Source organism: Drosophila takahashii, chromosome 3L (assembly GCF_030179915.1).
Source record: "Drosophila takahashii strain IR98-3 E-12201 chromosome 3L, DtakHiC1v2, whole genome shotgun sequence".
Lineage (NCBI taxonomy): Eukaryota > Metazoa > Arthropoda > Insecta > Diptera > Drosophilidae > Drosophila > Drosophila takahashii.
In genome coordinates this window covers 4,839,573-4,856,870 of record NC_091680.1, presented here as the reverse complement: position 1 = coordinate 4,856,870, position 17,298 = coordinate 4,839,573, and the positions used below count along the sequence as shown (strand labels likewise).

General features: G+C 36.8%; 1 protein-coding gene and 1 non-coding gene across 7 annotated transcripts in view; both read right to left on the bottom strand.

The window, feature by feature from the left end:
* Eip63E (cyclin dependent kinase Eip63E) overlaps positions 1-17,298 on the bottom strand; it is a 109,538-nt gene that overhangs the window by 6,265 nt on the left and 85,975 nt on the right. For 4 of the 6 annotated variants that reach the window (XM_070214455.1, XM_070214457.1, XM_070214456.1 and 1 more), the window contains 5 exons: positions 15,332-15,370; positions 8,225-8,442; positions 7,022-7,113; positions 2,952-3,126; positions 2,183-2,444 (listed from right to left, as the gene is read on the bottom strand). In XM_070214455.1, the coding sequence (XP_070070556.1) occupies positions 2,183-2,444; positions 2,952-3,126; positions 7,022-7,113; positions 8,225-8,442; positions 15,332-15,370 (786 nt within the window). The remainder of the gene's footprint in view (positions 1-2,182; positions 2,445-2,951; positions 3,127-7,021; positions 7,114-8,224; positions 8,443-15,331; positions 15,371-17,298) is intronic. The other 2 variants (XM_070214458.1, XM_017154363.3) reach the window with 1 other exon arrangement.
* On the bottom strand, positions 7,873-7,938 carry LOC123003130 (U7 small nuclear RNA). The gene has a single exon (XR_006412437.1). It is a non-coding gene; the product is annotated as a U7 small nuclear RNA (small nuclear RNA).

Below are 17,298 nucleotides of genomic sequence, written 5' to 3'. Positions count from 1 at the left end.
AATGAGTTTAACATTTGTTTTGAAAAATCTAATAACACTGTGCAGCATTTTTAGTGCTTTTTAAATTTACCTCGATGGATGCTATATTTTTGGATTCGTTACGAATTCCCAAGTTAAACTGCGTTTTCCAAAAAGTTCCCCGACGCAAGGATTCTTAGCAAAAGGACCTCAAAGTTCGAAAAATGCTGAAATTAGCCAACTTTGCGGAGCTCTCAGAGGCAAATGGATGCATGGTTTGATTCGATGTTAAAGTTTTTTAAAAGATACACCCCTTATCTTTTAAACCCCATACTTAAAAAATTTTTTAGATTTTTTTTAAGGCAGAAACAAATTCTAGAAAACATAGTCAAAAAACATAAAAGTATACAGCAGCGGTCAAAATGGTAGTAGTGTTGCCGCCCTGTGTATTTAAAAGTTTGTTGTTGTGATTGATCTTTTCCTGGTAATATTGTATGATCATAATTTTACTATTAGACTAATTGGATAAGAAAAATTTACAACATCAAACTTTTAAAAACACAAGGCGGCAACACTGCTACTATTTTGACCGCAGCTGTATGTTTTTCAGTTTTTTGACTATGTTTTTTGGAATTAATTTCTGCCTTAAAAAAAATCCTAAAATTATTTTATGTATGGGGTTTAAAAGATAATGGGTGTATCTTTTAAAAAACTTTAACTTCGAACCAAGCCATGCATCCATTTGCCTCTGAGAGCTCCGCAAAGTTGGTCAATTTAAGCATTTTTCGAACTTTGAGGTCCTTTTGCTAAGTTTAACTTGGGAATTCGTAACGAATCCAAAAATATAGCATTCATCGAGGTTAATTTTTGATGCTGCATAGTGTAATAATTAAAAGAATAAATTTGCATAAATGCAATCTATTATACTGCATTTCCATAGTGTGTAATTTCATTTTTAGTGGTGATTTTATATATTTTCTCTTTTAAAAATGTATAAAAATAAGATTTTCGGATTTGTTGTGAATTGTTTACTACTCTATAATTTATTAGAATTTTTTATAACAAGAGTTTGGGATTTCTTGAATATTATTTACCACTCTAAATATTATTTAAATTTTAAAAAATCCAATTTATAACAAAAAGGTTTTCTATTATATCTAACACACCTAAAAATCCTCTAAAAAGGTACCTACATATGCACCTGTTCACCTCGCACAACGGATTTTCCGAGCAGGTGGCGACAGGTGCCCATGGCAACCACATCCGCATCCGCATCTGCATCCCAATCCCCATCCGCATCCGCTCCTTGCCCCTTTGTTTTTCCCCTTTTTTTTAGCTAGCTTCCGCTTTTTGCCTGCCGGCGTTGTCTGCCAAGAAGTGCAGATTAAATTTGTTTAACATGCTTCCGAACTATTCCCCAGCTGACGTTGATGGCGCCCGGGGGTCAGGGGGTCAAAGGGGTCAGTGGTTCGGGCTAGGGGCACTGCAGTTCAGGTATTCCTTATCCCCACACACAAAGTGTTTATGCCCAGGGAATTGCATATTAGGAAAAAATTAACTTTATTCTCTACTGCCTTTCTACTCTTTTGCTTTAGTTTTCCATTTAGCTGGCTCCTAAATTGATGGAAAAATCTTTGCCATGCAAAATGAATTGTTTACCCATTGTCAAGGGATCGGATCTTAGTGAAGCATTAATTTAATCCCACTCAGGCTCCCCAGCTAAGCCAAACAATTTTCAGCCTGTATGGGCGCCAATTAATTGGCTTCGAGTGCACAAAACAAACGAAATAATTTAATGCGATTTTCAAATTGGTTCGACTTTGGGGCTGAGGGCTAAGCTTCAAACTGCAAATTGTTTGCGCATCCGAAAAGTGATTACTAGTTTTTTCTTGCTGCTTCTGTTTGGCTGTGAAAAGCTTACATGGAAAGGCTCTTAAGTGTTTAACTTTAAAGGGATTAAAAGAAGGAGAAATACAAAATTTCACAGGAATTTCACAGAATTCAAGCTTTTCCAGGCGCCTTTTTGAAATGGAAAACTAAAGTGTAAAATAAATAAATTCTTTAAATTTCGCAACAAAAAACTAAACTAAAGCAAAATAATATTTTTGAAAATTCTCTGAGCACCAAATATCACTGTAATTTGTATAAATGCCTAACTTAAAATTGCTGAACTCTCTCTTCCCCATTTTTCCTGCCGTTTTTCCACTAGGAAATGAAAACCCACCTGGAGGGCGGTACCATAGCGTGACCACCTCGTGGGAGTAGGTGTGACTGGGCACGCTCTTGGCCCTGGCCAATCCAAAGTCGGCCAACTTCAGTTCGCCGCAGTCGCTGATGAGCAGGTTCTGCGGCTTGACATCCCGATGAAGGACGCGCCGCTTGTGGCAGTAGGAGAGTCCACGGAGCAGCTGGAAGAGGAACAGACGCACGTTGCGATGGTCCAGGCCGCCCGGATGCTTCTCCATGTATTGCGACAGATCGGTATTCTAAAAGGGGAGAGGGTTTTAATTATTAGCATGAATATTTATTAATATTACATGGAAAAAATCAAAGGAAGGAGTTAAATTATTTCTACCATTTTTATGGAATTTTAAAAATGGTTTTCTATTGCATAAAATATTTTCTATTTATTTATTACTATTTACTCTCCAAAATAAATCAATGTAAAGTATATATGGTCCTTCTCATTTAGTTTTAATGATGAAAAGAAGAAATTCACCTATTTATACCATTTTTGTAGCATTATTCAAACTGTTTTCTAATCTATAAATATTTTTTTATTTATTTATTTATGAGTATTTACTCTTCAAGATAAGTCGAGAAGTAGTAGATGCGCCTTTTAGTTTAATTTTAATTTATTTATTACTCTTTATGGATCACTCTTCATAAAACTCAATACAATGTAGTTTTTCTCCTTTCAAAGGCAGTTTTAATGTAGAACCTTCATTTTTTCAATCGTTTCCACATTTTTCAGGTATTTTCCAAGTACTCACCACATATTCAAAGACAAAGGTCAGCGTCTCGCGCGTGTGGACGATGTCGTGCAGCGTGACGATGTTGCTGTGTTTCAGTTCTTTCAGCAGCGAGGCCTCACGAATCGCGGTAAACGGAGCTCCCTCCTCCTCCTGCAGCCGAATCTCCTTTAGCGCCACCCGCTGGTAGGTTAATCTGTGGGCCACAGAAAAAAGGCGGAGGGACGGGGAATTAATAAAATAAATACTCGAGCGGCAAATGTCCGGACAAGAACAACAATTGCACAGCTGCCGGCGAAGCAACAAAGAATTAGGCTCACAATTTGTGGTACACTCAGAAAATGAATCGCCCTGAATTTTAGAAAATCGCCTATGGATTTGCTTCACTGGCGATTTTTTTCTTTAAAATAAAAAAATTTTCTACTGGTAAAGAAAATTTTCTTCCAATTAATCAAAATTCATTAAATTCAAGAAATATTCCAGAAATATAGAAAAAAATCGCCAGTAAAGCAAATCCATAGGCGATTTTCTAAAATTTTTTTTTGAGTGTAGGAGCCTCCTCCTCATCCATAGAATGTCGTCCTGGCCAAAAGTCAGGACATGTGGGGTGTGGGTCCAAAAAGGGGGCTTTGTATATTAAACAGACATAACGACCCAACACGCAGAGAAATGTACGGCAAACACTTAAATTAGGATAAGGGACAGGCCACAGGACATGGAAAAGCAGAGAGGATACAGCCTGCAAGGCAGAGATGGCAGCTCAGCTTTATTTTGTAGACCAAAATGGTTCGGAATGTTAGAGAAAATAAGTTTCAGACATCTTAAAAAAAATAAATATATTAAAAAATTAGGAAATAAATAACCAATTTTCAAGTAAATAAAAAATACTAGGAAGAACCTTTTTTCAGTAATTTAACAAAAATTCAGAAAAAAAATAAAAAAATATATATATTTGTTGCTTGGTATTTAAAAATTCTTAAATGCGTAAAACGTTTTTCGTTTAATTCCTTACCCCTAAAACATGTTCTACCTTTCCGAGAAAAGCGACAACACTTAAAAGAGGATTCAGAAAAGCACAGGGGAAAGGACACAGCGGAGGACATTTGAAGTGTCAAATTAGGTTAAATTATTTGACACTGGCGCACAGACGTTGGCAATTTATGCGGCTTTCTCGCATTGCCAAGGCAACATTCTAATTGGCAAAGGCGAAAGCCGCCCAAAAAAATGAAAGAAAAACCCAGCACAGAAGGCAAATCTTAGCATAAAGTAGTTGACTTTAAGAGCAGAAGCTAGAGCGAATTTAGGAAAGTTTTTTTATGGCTCAAGCATAGCAAGCCAGCATGAAGATGTCACTCGAATATGTCAAAGTGCAAGTTTTTAGGGACTAGAATTTATCACGCCACCAGCTAATTGGGCAAGCGAGGGTTAATGATGATGATGAGGGCTCCTCCTCTCAAGCTCATCAATTTGTCAAGCAGCATCGTAAATTTTTCGGTTACCCAGTAAATATGCTCAAAATATCCTAAACTTTTTATCGCAAACATAAACATTTACACACTTTTTTCCTATTCCCGAATTTACGAACAATATCTTCGAGTAGCGGCGAATTAAACCCTTTATGCGATATCAAAATGTATTCTAAAACACACTCGGTTAATAAACCTTCTTCTAGGCGGCTGAGAAAAATGCTATAAAAAGCTTATGTCCTTACCGCATCCTGAGCAATTTCCATGTAAACGAAAAACAGCTGCCAGGCAAAGCAGGATTTTCCCATGAAAAATTACACGGAAAATAAGGAGAAGAAAATTTTAAAGCTGATAAAATTTAATTTAAATAAATTCTCAGAATTTAAATATATTTTCTGTAGGTACCTTTATATTTAGAAAATTATATATTTTATATTTTAAAATATGTAAACTCCAAAATAATTTATTTATTTAAAATTTTAAATTATTTATTTCAACCTGAATATTTGTTTCTGTGCCCAAGAAAAGCTCTAAAATTTCTAGATAATTTTTTAAAATTTTAAATTATTTATTTCAACCTGAATATTTGTTTCTGTGCCCAAGAAAAGCTCTAAAATTTCTAGATAATTTTTCAAGTGGCAAATGGTAAATGGTGGGAGATTTGTGAAGAGGATTTGCTGGCTGAGACCAAACTTTGTCATGTTAATGCTAAAATAATACGATTTAGTTAAGCATAAACCGAAAATTGCGTGTGCCATCAAAGTTGTGGGAAAAGTTTTCGCAATCGAAGTTTCCCCCGCCAGTTTCGAGGACTTTTTGTGTGACAGCTGACCTACTAAATGCTAATCAGCAACTTGACTTTCTGCTCGATGGCTCTCGACTTGATTTCTTGCCCTTTTCCCAGTGTTTGCATAGGTAGAAAATAGTACGAAAAGAGGCATTGGGAAATACAAAGAAAAATCCAGGACAAGGCAAGGAAAAACGAAAGTCAAATAGAAGTGAAATCATTCATGAAATCTTTTACAATTGACAAACAGAAAAGGATCTGCAGAGTAGCTGGGGGATTTATTCAGAGGAAGGAGAAAAAAACAGTCCGAGAGGAAGCATAAATCTTGGAGAAGGAAAGTGACCTAAATTTTCATTTGAAAAGGAAGAAAACAGAAAAAAACACAGCGAAAGGACTCTAAACAAAGAGAGGCCTAAGAAAAGCGAAAGCCAAAAACTGAGGGGTCACATTTCCATTTGGCAGATAAATTAGAGCGAATTAATTGCATTTCGTATAAACAAAGGCTAATTGGAACTCATTTCGCATGTAAGTGCCGTCGTGCATAGCAAATGAGTGAGGAGACGGAAAGGAAAGCCGTGGGAAACTAGGCGATGTAGGGGAACAATGAAAGGGAAAGGCGGGAAAAGTCTCTCGGTTCCAAAGAGCCTGACTCCCTGTCAAAGGAACTTTGTTCGTTTTTCACGTAATGCCCATTGTTAAAGGAAGAACTTCGAGGCAACACCAAAGCAAATGATTGTCAAATAAATCAAAAACAAAAGGGAGACACAAGATGAAGTGTGTGAGAGATGGAGGAGCAGAAGGAAAATGGAAAATGGTGTGGGAAAATCGGGGTGCAAGTGGCTGTGACAGGCGAAAAAAAGGGGACTGGGTGGCATCTATCATCGGAAAAGCAGGACAGGGCGAGTCCTGTCAAAAAGGTGACGAAGCTGGTTGCCTCTCTCCCGTTTTCCTCGATTTTCCCAAGCCATTTGCCAAATTATGAAGGAAAGACCCCCAAAAAACCCCAACTCCAATCCAAGAACTCCAGCTCCTTAAACAACTGAAATCAGTGCCAGACGAGGCGCAAATGAGGCAGCATTTTGTAATGCGATGTTTTTCTGAGGAGGAGGGGAGGGTGAAGGAAAATAGGCTATGGAAAACCCAAGGAAGCCAACTCAATTGTGGGGCAAGTTTTCAGAAAAGTGCGTGGAATGCACTGGGGAAAAATATACATATAATAAAATATTTATTAAATAAATAAATAAAAAAAAATAAATAGGGTTATGAGTTTATTCCTATTTTGATTGTTCAACTGTTTAGATTTGGATGCTTTTGTATTTTTTTTTTTAAATTCCTACAAATTTTTTCTCAGTGCGGAGTTAGGCCAAGTTAACAATTGGGGACAAAGGCAAGAAGAAAAGGAGCCGGGAAAAAGGACATTCCCGCTGCTCCTGCTGCTGCCACTGCAATCTCCTTCGCTTTATCCCGCCGGGTGACCCACATTGCCCCTGGAAAACCCCGGACCACCCTTTCCTTTTGGCCCCGTGATTGATAGCCACATTTGCATGGCTCTCTTCTGGCTGTAATGAGTCTGCCAACGGGGACAAAGGAAGATGGTTTTTGGTTTTGCGTTTTAGGTTTGGGAGAAGGGAAAAGAGTTCCAAAAAAACGGATGCACGAGGGAAACTAGCGAATAAATCAAGGCAAAATGACGACACACATTTTTTTTCTAGCTTAAAAAAGGGAAATCCATTTTGATCGGAGGGGTCGTCGCAAAATTCAAGCTGAGTGATATGCCGGCAATAATTTTTTATTTAACCCACTGACACGGCAACCCATTTTTTGGGTGTGCTACTCACTTGCTAAATCCTTTGTAGACCGTCGCATAGGACCCTTCGCCCAGCGGTTCGAGTTTTACATAGGCCTCCTGCTTGCCAAATGGGGAGTCGCCCTGTGGGAGAGAAAAAATGAGAAAGGACGAAAAAAATTTAATGAAGAACAGAGCAAACACAAATGGAGTTGGGTTTGAAAAGTGTATCATGTTTGTTAATTAATTAAGCAAAGTTAGTTTGGTGTGCGGTTCGCAGAGGTTCAGAGTTCGCATTACATTAGCGCGTGATGTAATCAGCGGGAATGGGAATGAGTATCCACTTCGGGAAAGCCACATGTTTGTTTCCAGTTTGTTTTTCAATTACGCTTAGGCTTACGTTGTTTTCCCGGGGAATATATTTTTCAGCCTGTTTAATTAATTACTTAATATGAAGTTGGGTCATTGAGCAAACAATTGTTTGCACTTTCTATGGTTTTCCATACGTTGAAATTAATTTTTGTTTATTTATAGAGGGGAATATTTCTGCCGTTTTAATTAATTACTTAATATCAAGTTGGCTTTTTGACTCCCCGAGGCTAACATTTGTTTATCAGTTTAATTTTTTTAATTTATTAGAGTTCAATATTTTTTTAAGGGCCTGAAAGTAGGCTGTAAAATTGTTTGACTTTGTTGTGTAGTTCTTTAATTTGCCGTGGATCTTGCTGAAGGCGCCACAATAAATTGTTTTATTGCTGATAATATTATTCGAAAAATATAAAAAAAAAGAATATCCTTGAAATAAAGTGCCTTTCCTTTGAATTTACACCCTTAATCAAATAAAATTTAATTAAACAGTAATTCAATTTTCTTCTTATATTTTAAAGTAATATTTATTAATGAACGGGAACTCTCAATGCCTAGACAAAGGGTCCCAACAAGACAAATTTCAAAGAGAATAAAAAATTTCAATATCAAACCGGGCTCAGCTTGGTCAACTCCATGCAAAAGCGGCTAGAAATGGTTGGGAATTATAGGAGCTGCCGAAGCGCAAAATCAACGCACACATAAGTATGCTATATACAAGTGAGTATAGTGCAAACTGGGGTGGTTTATGTGCACTGAAAGTCCTTACTTATCAAGTACCATTGATTCATTGAGTGTATAAAAAGATAGTTTCTTCAAATCGGTTTTTCTTTTGTTTAGTGGTACATAAAAATCCAAAAATCATAGCAAAATCATGACAAATACTTACACCAAATGCACTGAATCGTTTGCGTCGCGGATGCGTTTCCTGTTTGTTCAGAAAGACCTCGGACTTTGGTCTGGGCGGCTTCTTGGGACGCATGACCACGTGCGAATGGTACTTCATCTCCTCGCGGATGTCCTCGTCCAGCAATTTGCTGTCGGAGGACACGGAAAGCTGTCTCTGGACGCGATCATGATGGTCGGTGCTGTCCGTGCTGCGCCAGTCTGTAAATAAAAAGGAAACGGAATACTAGAGTAACAGGCCAAAACAAAGTGAAGCAGGTAAAGACCCAAGTTCCCGAGTTCCAAGTAAAGGCTGAAATGCAAAGGAAGAGCCGCTTAATGAGCAGCAGCAGCAGCAGAAGCAGACCCATTTAAAAACCAAATTAGTGGCCCCGACAACAACCTACAAGTGAGTCGAAAGTGGATGGCACTGCCGGTGCTCAAAGGACTATTTATGTACACTCGCTGAAAAAGGCTATCTAAAATCGCATTTACGGAAGAGGAAGTGGAAGTGCAGCATTAAAAGAAATTTAACTTTTAATTTAAATGTGTAAATAAAATCATTCATTGAACTTTGATTGTAAAAAAATCATATTTAGCATTTTAAAAAAGATAATATTTTTTAATGTCGTTAAAAAAATTTAAAAATTAATTTGAGTTCACTAAAATCTGACAAAAAATTATTGCGAACATATAAAATATTTATTGACTTAAGAAAACTTTAATTTCCTCCTTTTCATTTTCCCTCTTTTTTAATGCATTTTTGTCAGCGTAAGAAAATAATTGCTAGATGGACTTTGGCATTTCTCATTTCCTTAATGAGCACAAAAGGTGCAGAAACGCGAAAGGAAAAATTCCTGGCAGCCGGACGACTCATTATGCACATCATCAATATAATGAAGGATGGGAGAGAAGCGATGCGAATCCCAGAGATCTTTGGCCGAAATAAATCGAGTTTGACCAACCTTGAAATGGACGGATTGAATGAATGGTGGAAAATGTGCCATGTTTACCAGCTCGGCAGCCTCGTTATAATAAAATGTTTCAAAAGCAACCACAGCAGCTGGCGAAAGTTGGTCTAGGACAAAGTTTTCCGCAAGGAGGAGTTTGTTGGGTGGAACGCACAGGTGTGCTGAATTTCCCGTCCAGGTGCGAAATCTGGGACTGGGTCACCTAGTAACCTGCTGATGATATTTCTTCATTCATTGACTTTGCGGGAGCCCTGGATGCTTTTTTTTTATTTTTTTCGGTCCAGTTCGGTTTACCTTCGAGTTCACGCCCGCCCAGCTGCGTTTACTGTTTGTTTGGTTTTCTATTTGAGCACTAATTACATTTTAAATTATGTTTGCTTTTCCCCACAGTTGCAGTTCGCATCGTAACCGTGACTGACTTTTCCTAGTGGCGGGGAGGGGGAGGAGAGTGCGGAAAATGGGGGGAAGTTTTCCAGCTCAGGTGCATCTGCTTTCGCTTGAAATATTTATATAACAAAGTTGCTGCTGCTGCGCTGTAAATTGCTTTGCTTAAAGAGATTGCTCTTAAAGATTGAAACTTTAGTTTTCAGTTCAAAAGACCCAAAGACACACAAAAAGCACTAACACTAAAATAAATACCAAATATCTTGAAATATTTTCCACTTGTGAATTCGCAACATGTTTGCCATTCGACTTTACTTTTTCACTTATTTCTTTTTCCGCCTCCCGCGAATCATAAAAAAATGTAATATTCGCTCGCAAGATGTTCTCTTCCGGCAAGAGTTTCCTTATTCCTGCAGAATGCTTGAAAAATTACTAACATAAAAATTAAAAATTCAACAGTAGCTGATTGTAGAAAAGAAAACTTTGAGCGGCCCACTGAGAGCAATAGACTGGGTGGGGTGGTGGATTTTCCTGAAGGGGAGGGGCTGGAAAAGAAAAACTGACGAGCTGCCGCCGTTGAAAGATGATCCGAAGTCCCAGCACGGAAAGAAAAATAGTTTTTTTAGTTTTAAAACCAAAACGAAGTTCCTACACCTCAGATGAACCTTTATAAAAATATTATAAACAAACAATAAATTGTAAAAATAAGTATTTAAAGTGAGTCCTAATATCTAAAACTTTACATTTTTTTAAAGTAGTTTTTTAAAATAAATAACTATTTTGACATGAAACATGAAACACATTTAACATGAAATACTTTTAAGCAAAAATTTAAAATATGATAAAATAAATGTAATAAATGAATAATAGGTAGCCTTGGCAAAAATTAAGTTATAAAAAAATGTTTTTCAAGATAAAAGTTTTTGTTTTTTGTTAGAAACACTAGATTTTCTTCACAGTGCCTCATAGAAGGATACACATCCTTAGCTCGGCATCCTCTGTATGCTGACAGCGATTAAATGCGCAATATGCGCCATAAATGAGCCAAATAAAAGAAAAACTTCAATAAAACAGAATATATATTTCAAAATGTTCTCGTTTTTAGTCCTCCTAAAGCTTCTCTCTATATGTGTAGTATATCTTGTCTAGTCGCTCGGGTGGAATGGCATTTGCCGTCGTCTTCGATTCTTTTTTCCTTTTTATTCCCGGCAAATCAGCGAGGAAAAAACAACAAACGATGGCAGAAGCAAGCATTTGATTTGCAAAATTGACTGAGCATTGGAAAAGTGCCTGTAAAATTGGAAAATGAGAGCGAGAACTCAGAAAGGGGAAAGGGCAGGATATTCGCTGACTTCCTTCTGGGAAAGTCCTTAAATTGAATTGCCAAGAGCAGCAGCCAGCAAATGTCAGGCAGCGAATATGGCTTTTTGGCAACGATAATTGGATATGAGAGTGGCAATGCGAAAGTTGCTATTTTTTGGCATGGATATTTTTGGGGTCATCAAAACGATTATTATTATATCCATTACGAGATGCTTGGCTATATAGATTTCGATTTGAGATGTGGCAGGGAATTAGGGCAGAGAATGAGCTAAAGTGCTTTAAAGGTTTTATTATTTTTGGCACAGTTATTTTTGGGGCATGAAAACTATGATTATTACTTTTTTGAGATAACATAAATATTTATTTTTTTTGTTACATGAAAACAAATGTGGAATATTTTCTTATCAAAAATTTTAGAACCTGGCAACTTTGTGGCAAAACCCTCTTATCTTTTCCCTGACCCAATTCGGTTTTATCTACCTGCTGCTCCCTTAGTTACCTTTCGCCACACCCCATAAAGTTATTTAGTATTCCATTCTCTCCACTCAACTCTTTTTATCGCCCATCCCCCGCTGGCTGCTATCTTCCCCTATATTATGTTTTTCCTCCTTCAACGCCTTCGTATAAAGTTTTATTGCATTTCCCTTACACATATCTTTATCTCGCCACCAAAAAAAATATATAAAATAAATGTGAAAAATCTGTGACGTGAAAATCTTGAAATGCAAACAGAAATCAGTACAGGAAGCTGTCGCCAAAAAAATAAAAAAAGGGAAGTGGAGAAACTAAAATGAAAGAAGATAAGTTGAGGGAAATTCGCTTGTAAAATGAAAACAATGAAAATTATGCAAGCGCATCAAGGAGAGGCACTTGCAAAAAAAAGATAAAAATAGCACAGGGGATTCTGTGGGGAATTCAGGGGATATGGGGGTTATATAGGAGGCAGATGTCCGCGGAGGCTGTCGCTGATGTCTGGTATATTCTGCTGCCCCTGCCAACTCGTCCTTCGACCAGGGTCTCTTGTTGATATAGTTATGCAAATGCTATGCAAGGATGTCACGTCCTCCCGCTGACTTAAAGCCACGCACACATGGGACAAATACCAAGTGAGTGTGCCAAGGGGGCAGAGAGCTTTGCACAGCCCCTAGTATTTTTGGTACACTCTAAAAAAATGCATTTATTATTTTATTTTACTATTATATTTTACGCAAGAATTGAAACCATCATACGAAATATCATTTTACAATTTTAGGGCATATTTCCTATATTCCTTTTAAGACTAAGAATTCCTAATTTAATTGATACTATTATAAATCATCTTTGTCTGAAGTAATAAATACTACTATTATATTTTCAAGGACCTATTTCTAAATTCTTTTTAATACTACAAATTCTCTTAATTCATATACCATTTAAGGGGCCTATTTTTACACAAGAATACGACATTGACAACATGACAGTTATATTCTCAAATATAAATACTAAAAACAAGTAAAAATCTTCACAAATCCCTCTATTAAATTTGTAAAATTAAAAATAATAAATTTCCCCACCTTTTACTCCAACTCCCACTCCAAAATAGAGTCATAAAAATATTTCGAGTGTCCCTTATTTGTTCGGGATGTGTGTGTGCTCTCAGTCTGCGGCCCCCCAAACACCGCTGTTGTCCTTTTGCATTATTGCATATTATTGTAATTTCTGTTTACTATTTGTTTTTGGCTTTGCAACAATATTTATGTCTCTCGGGCCTGTCTGGAGGCTGCATAAATGTCATAAAAAGAGCGAAATCACGGCGGCTTGTTGCATAATGCTGAGTGGGTCAGCCAGGCAGTCAGGCGGCCACGCCCCACTCCACAGTATACAGTATACAGTACAGTAGTGTGCCATAAAAAACCATAAAAAATGTGCACATAAAAGTTTTTACTTTTCATTTGCATAAGGATGAGATATGGGTGGAGATACCCCCATTCAAGTATTATTCTTTTTTTTTTGGATGCATGTGTTACTGTATGTATATATTGTTATTCATATGCGCGTGTCGAGCATTTGCGTAAAAATTTAATAAAGCGACACTCGAAACTCGACACTTCCGCTTCGCTTTTCGCCCACTTCCGTTCCCTTTTCCTTTTTTCCTTTTGTCGCGCAGGGTTGCCTTGGCCAGGAAATGGCATTTCGATAAGACCGATGGCAACTCTGGTTGGCCATCGACAACGAATTTCGAATTGCCCAAAAATAAAGGAGTCGAAAATTTCGTTCTCCCCATACTTGCTTTTTTATACCCCCAAAAAGGGATGTATCCATGGGGTATTGGTTTTATCTGGCGACATCTCAGCCTTCTTCTCCCTGTTTTTCGCTGTTTATGTTTGTGATTTATTATTCAAGCAAGAAATTAAATTTTCTCTTTTTACTGCAGTCCAGCATCGAACCCCCATCCACCTACAGACTGTCTGCACGTTTTGGCATCGCTTTGGACCCCCTTAACCCCTGTTGCCCCGTTGCTTTTTCCGTTTAGTGCCTAAAATTTATTGTGTTGTTGTAGAATTCAATTACAATACAGACAACGAAGACCAAAAAGCGGCAGAGAGACAAAAATCGACTTAAAATGGGGGAGTTTTTGGGGGTCTTCGAGGGGTGAAAGGATATGCAATGTTGCATCCTCAAATATTTGCTTTCCATTTCCGAAGCCCCAATGATAAACTCAGTTAGAAATGCCTGATTAAAGTGAAATTAAATTCTAGCTAAGCTCAAAAACTGTCTGTCTTTTCGGTATTTTTTTGGAAAAACTTCAATTGGAATTAAGGGGCTTTCCTTTTAACCAGCTCGAATTATAAACTGAATTATAATTGAAACTCAAATAATCTGTTGAATCAGAAAAATGAAAATATATAAATGCTGGCATGTTTTATATAATTTTAAAATAAAACAAGAGAGAACGCTATAGTCGGGTGCCCCGACTATCAGATACCCGTTACTCAGCTAAAGGGAGTGCGAAAGAGATGGAGAAAAACTTTGATCCTTCGTAACTTTTTAACGAATGGTCCGATTAAAAAAATTTCTTCTACATTTCGATAGGTATTGATAAACACAATAAAACTGCATTTTTACTTTTCCAAAATATTGAAATTTTTAAAATCGTATATAAGCGATTGTGGGCGTTAGAGGGGGCGTGGCACCCTTTTGAAACAAACTTGCGCTGCGTAGGAACTCCTAGAATCTGCATGCAAAATGTCAATCTTCTAGCTTTTATAGTTTCCGAGATCTCAGCGTTCATACAGACAGACAGACAGACAGACAGACAGACAGACAGACAGACAGACAGACAGACAGACAGACAGACAGACAGACAGACAGACAGACAGACAGACGGACAGACAGACGGACAGACGGACATGGCTAGATCGACTCGGCTAGTGATCCCGATCAAGAATATATATAGTTTATAGGGTCGGAAACGCTTCCTTCTACCTGTTACATACTTTTGCACGAATCTAATATACCCTTTTACTCTACGAGTAACGGGTATAAAAAATATTTAAAATTTAAATTAAACAATTTACTCCTTTGAAGGTGCTTAATATATCCAGATTACCATTTAAATTGAACTATTTCTCTGATATCTACTCAATTAATCTCCTTTAAAGGTATAAAATTATATTTGGATTTCAAGATAGTAAAATTATGTGACTAAAAGCCTGCATAAATATTTATTTTCCATTTTCAAGTATTAAACTTAACAGGCTGAACATGAATTAAGTTTGAGAGGAGCATAATGAAATAATCCCAAAGTTGCCAATAAATTGCTTAACAGTTTTCTCCGAAAATCCATCCTTCTGCTACCGAAAGAAAATATCCATTTAGTCTTTGGGTAACTTCATATTTTAATGGCCACCCCCTTGTTTAGTATGCAAGATTTATAGTCGGCCAGAATTCAATTACGGCGATGACAACCTTTTTTGGACTGAAACTCAAATTCAGACTCAGAAAGCAGACTGCATCCTTGAATCCTCGGATCCTTGGATCCTTGAATCCTTCGCTAAGCCAATGGGCTTGTGCAAATGTCTCAATATGACAATGGTGGCCCGCTGCGTTTTGTCATTACTTTTGGCTGTCGCCTGCATTCGTCCTTTTCGTCCTTTTGCCCCACCGAACTCACTTTTATTGACAAAAGGATACGGATACGGAGATCCTGCGAGCACAACAAGCTCTCGCCGACTGCTTGACATCTATTTTAATGACATTCTGAAAGCTTTGGCGCATAAAATATGGCAATTTAAATTGCTGTCCGAAGAAAACTATTAAAAGTCTGGGATATTTCCGGTGTAGCAAAAACGGGTTAAAAATAGTAAAGTCAAGAGAAGACATGCTGTGCAAATAAGAATATTCAAAGTAACAGATTTTTGAGGGGGTTGGAATAATAATAAAATGCATTTTACCTTGTGGTTTGTTATTATCATTTTTCGCAGACTCTTGTGCTAAAAATAAACAAAATAGAAAGAAATGGGGGGAAAATGTTAAATTAAAAAAGTGTTTCATTCAAGCAGGAAGCAAAAAAATTTGCGCAACTATAACTAGGTAAAAAAGTATGTTAAAGTATAGGGGGTAAAAAGCGGTTAAAAGTGCATTTAACATTATTTATGGCTTAACCCAGTAAAAATCCACTTGGTCACGGAGTTTATCAAAATATGTGTTCAGATTTTATGATTTACAATCAATTAAGTGTGTGGGGTTACGATGTTTACGACGGGTTTTTGCCCTCTGAACTTTGTTGACAAATAAAAGCATAAATCGCGCGTAATAATTGGCCGAAAACAGGAAAAGCCAAGCCAGCGAAAGGAAAGCACATTTAATGGCTTATACACAAGCGCATTGGCCATGGTCAGGAGAAGAGGACAATAAAAGCCAACAAAACGAGGAAAGTAAGCGAAGGAGCACATAAAAGTCGTTAAAAGATTTACTCTATTCCCTGGTAAGCACACTGCGAGAAAAAAAATATTATAAAATATTGAAGGAAATTACCTGTTAAAAAATTATTGAATATCTTTTTAAAAAATTATTGAATATCTTTTTAAAAAATTTATCAAATTAAGTACAATTTGAAATATTATTAGGATTTTTTAAAATTAATTTAACAATCATAATTGTTGAAAATTTATTATGACTTAAATCTTTAAAATAATTGAAATAGAAACCAAAACTTTCTTTGATTTAATTCCACATTAAAATGTTATATATTTATTTAACTTAATTAAATATTTTTCTCTGTTTACAAAAACCAACTTTTATACGTATTTATTCGTATTTTCGCACTCTTCCTTTGGTGGCGAACTTTTCTCGTATGTTTTCGATTTTTATTGAATAAGGAATTAACATTTGATTAGAGATTTCGGTTTTTCTGCTGGGACTTGTTCTAGTTTTTGGGCGTGAGCGCGTGTCTGGGATTTAAGCTTCTGTCCCTGGCGTTCATCACTTCCAATTACACTCTTATTTATTGCCAAACGAAAAAGTGCAAACGAAATGCCGAAGCTTCGGCAAATTGATTTGTGCGTGTGTGGATTATCAAGGGTATTTTATGTCTCGTTGTTCAAGGATTTTCCAAAAACTCCACACACTTGTCACTTGACGATGGTGTGTTTAATTACTCAAACCCGTTTGGAAAACAATCGATTTCGGGTGCAAAAGCATTTTCCAATTAAGCGAAGGAAAAGGAAAACCCAAGAATGGCCAACGAACACGTACAAACAATTTTCAAAACGTGGCAAATTATTAATTGCTGACACTGAAAGTCCTTTATTTTTTTTTCTGTTGTTGGGGTCCTTGAATTAATTACCCACTCCAAATATTTAGTAACTCTATTAGTGCGGATGGGAATGTGCCAGATTCAACACTTGAAACAGACATTTTTGGACAGAGAGATTGCCACATCAATGGGTAAATCCCTCACAAAAGGCTCAAGACTTCAGCAACAGACATCGACCACTTTGATGTTTTGTAATTAAGGCTTACAAATCCTTCCTCGTTCGAACTTTTCCTCTTTTCCTTCGCACTTTTCCGCACGCCACACACATCCTGGCGAGACAGCCAAACAAACACACACAGAAAACTGTGTGTATTACTTAACAAATTACATACAAATTACTTTACTCCGTTTTTCTCTTCAAGGGGATGAGTGAAAATTTCCCGCCCAACAAACACAGAAAGAGGAAATCGCTAAGCGTTTATAGGGAATAAAAGCTAGGGATGGGTGGTTTTGGATACTATAAGAACTAAAAAGAAAAATATCTTTTTCCCTTTTTATAAATTTTTAAAAATAATTAAAAGCTTTTTTGGCTAATCTAAATATTAATTAAATTTTGTATTTATCACAAATATATCTTAACATTTTTTAATAATTAGTTTCCTT